At 35.5% G+C, this 3,129-nt stretch overlaps 1 protein-coding gene across 1 annotated transcript in view; it reads right to left on the bottom strand.

Annotated features, from left to right (window-relative positions):
• Positions 1–2,403: 2,403 nt before the first annotated feature.
• The window catches only part of rnmt (RNA (guanine-7-) methyltransferase), an 11,583-nt gene continuing 10,857 nt past the window's right edge, over positions 2,404–3,129 (bottom strand). The window contains exon 11 of the mRNA XM_034298840.2: positions 2,404–2,737. Coding sequence (XP_034154731.1) covers positions 2,700–2,737 — 38 coding nt within the window. The 3' untranslated portion in view covers positions 2,404–2,699. The remainder of the gene's footprint in view (positions 2,738–3,129) is intronic.

Raw genomic sequence — 3,129 nt, 5'->3', positions numbered from 1 at the left:
TGTGTGAGACACCAATTACAGGTTTATTTCTCAGAGAAAATATCGGTCTTAAGCAACATCTGGAGCTCCCAGCTGAGGCTTTTCACACGAGGCTGAGAGATGAAGTTGGACTTTCTGCCGGAGAGCTGAGGTGATTTGAGTGACGGACTCATGCTAATGATGATCTGACAGGAAGTCACACAGAGAGAGGAAGAAAAAACTGCAGATGGAGAAAACAGAGAAAAGTGAGCTCATTATAAACTGTAATTATAAATCAGTGATTCTAGTCTTACAAAAAAATGAAGATGATTAAAAGTAAGTGAGGAACGACAGCAGGGTAATGAGCTCGTTAGTGCGGATGACTGGAAAGTAGCTAAAAGGAAATAATGTTTATAATACTCGAAAAATAACCGACGAAAAGAGGAAGAATTTCCACCTGAGTAACCGTGGACTCGTTCCTGATCGATAAAACCAGCAGATAATAAAGTCTTCCACAGAGGAGACAGTAATGTGTAGGAGGGAAACGGTGGGGGATAAAATGGCGGCGCAGGTTCACAGAGGGGTTAAAATGGCTGCCGGTTTTTCTGCTCACATCCAAAATAAACAAACAGCAGATGAGACGACAGGTGAGTTACTCCTGCGTTATTACAGCGTATTACAGCAGTGTGTGAGCCGCTACAGCTTTATTTACTCAAGTGATGAGGAATACACAGAGCCACGCCCACAACAGCCCACAACAGCCCACAACATCTGTACGGTCGCATTATCTGTAGAAATAATCAACTCGTCTTACATCAGAGAGAGAGAGAGAGAAAGAAAGAAAGAAAGGCTTGAAGGAGAGGATACAGAGACTGAAGAAAGAAAGAAAGAAAGAAAGAAAGAAAGATGAATGGTTGGAATAAAGACAAACATCAAGACAGAAAGGGGTGAAGGAGAGGATAAAGAAAGAAAGAAAGAAAGAAAGAAAGAAAGAAAGAAAGAACGAAAGATGGATGTTGGAATAAAGACAAAGATCAAGAAAGAAAGGGGTGAAGGAGAGGATACAGAGACTGAAGAAAGAAAGAAAGAAAGAAAGAAAGGATACAGAGACTGAAGAAAGAAAGAATGTATAATATAATATAGAGAAAGAGTTTAAAGAAAGAAAGAAAGAAAGTATAATATAGAGAAAGAGTTTAAAGAAAGAAAGAAAGAAAGAAAGTATAATATAGAGAAAGAGTTTAAAGAAAGAAAGTATAATATAGAGAAAGAGTTTAAAGAAAGAAAGAAAGAAAGAAAGTATAATATAGAGAAAGAGTTTAAAGAAAGAAAGTATAATATAGAGAAAGAGTTTAAAGAAAGAAAGAAAGAAAGTATAATATAGAGAAAGACTGTTTAAAGAAAGAAAGAAAGTATAATATAGAGAAAGAGTTTAAAGAAAGAAAGTATAATATAGAAAGACTGTTTAAAGAAAGAAAGAAAGTATAATATAGAGAAAGACTGTTAAAGAAAGAAAGAAAGAAAGTATAATATAGAGAAAGACTGTTTAAAGAAAGAAAGAAAGCTAAAATAATATAATATACACTCAGTGTCCACTTTATTAGGAACACCTGTGCATTTATGCGGTTATCTGATCAGCCATGTGGCAGCAGCGCAGTGGATACAATCCTGCAGCTGCAGGTGAAGAGCTTCAGTTAATGTTCACATCAAACCCCAGGACGAGATAAAGTGTGATCTCTGGGACTTTAATCGTGGCCGTGTTGAAGGTACCAGACGCTCTGAGTGTTTCAGAAACTGCGGATCTCCTGGGATTTTCACACACAACCTTCTCTTTCTCTAAACATTTCCTCTATATTATACATCTTTCTTTCTTTCTAATAAAATGGATGAGTGTATAATAAAACATAATATAAAGAAAGAAAGAGGATAAAGGAAGGAAAACTACGGATGGCATATGGAAATAAAAGGAAAGAAAGAAATCGAGAAAGGTAAGGAGTGAAAGAGGATACAGAGATGGAAGAAAGAAAGAAAGAAAACAGTTAAAGAGAGAAAAAAATTAAAAATGAGGGGGAAAAGAAAGAAAGCATGAAAGTGTCTCTTTCCTCTGTGTGTGTGTGTGTGTGTGTGTGTGTGTGTGTGTGTGAGAATGGTGAAGCGAAGCTGCTGATTGGTCGGCTGCTGTAGCAGCTGTTATGACATCATCAGATTTCAGATTAAGTTTAAAGTTTTAAATTCTGTAATATTCAGAGTTTTAATGGGAAAATTTCTCGCTTTAATCTGCATCAGTTTATAAAAGTGATGAGTATAAAATCTGAGTGAATAAGCTCATATTATCAGCCAGACCGCAGTGTGTGTGGGGTTTATTAGCGCTCCGAGTCATTTCAGTGCACGATAAAAGATAAAACACACCATAAACCACGGTGACGAAATAAATCACGTGTACACGTGTTAGACGTTTTACTCTTTTTATTTTACACTTTCCTCTGACACTGTACCAGTTCAACACGAGGTAAACACTGAGTTACTGCCTGAAAAACAGTGATTACATACAAACTCTTTACTCTCTCTCTCTCTCTCTCTCTCTCTCTCTCATGCACACACACACACACACACTTTTAGTAGCCATGTGTGAAACTGAAACTTAGCAGCTTTTCCCAGCTTGTTCAGAAAATGAATAAAAAAGGAGGAAAAAAAAAAAAAAGAAAGAAAAATAACCCAGATGATGTTTTTGAGGTCGCTGGAGTTCAGGCCGTCTTCTCAAACACAAACACCAGGTAGATACCTACAGCACAAAGATACAACACCTCACTGAGTGGGCTTATGTGTACAAATAATCTGATCAATCAAATGCAACGTTTTAAATAAGTAAGTAAGTAAATAAATACATGTATGAATGAATGAATGAATGAATGAATGACATTTAAGGTTGAGTGAAAAAGTTTGCATAAACCCCAGACGAAAATAAAGAAATAAAGACAGGAATTATTTAATGTAATTTATACCAAATAAATAATTTCGTGTCAGGTTTCACAATAATGAAAAATAAAATTGTTTAAATGTATACATGATATTTATAGTTATTTCAAAATGACATCATAGCAAAAATGTCTTTCTTTTGGATCTCATCAGACTATTTTATCTTACGCTTTATAGCTTTAAACTCTTGTTCTGTTT

This window comes from Pangasianodon hypophthalmus, chromosome 23 (assembly GCF_027358585.1).
Source record: "Pangasianodon hypophthalmus isolate fPanHyp1 chromosome 23, fPanHyp1.pri, whole genome shotgun sequence".
Lineage (NCBI taxonomy): Eukaryota > Metazoa > Chordata > Actinopteri > Siluriformes > Pangasiidae > Pangasianodon > Pangasianodon hypophthalmus.
Note: the sequence above shows the minus strand (reverse complement) of the source record. Positions and strands in the feature narration are given on the sequence as shown.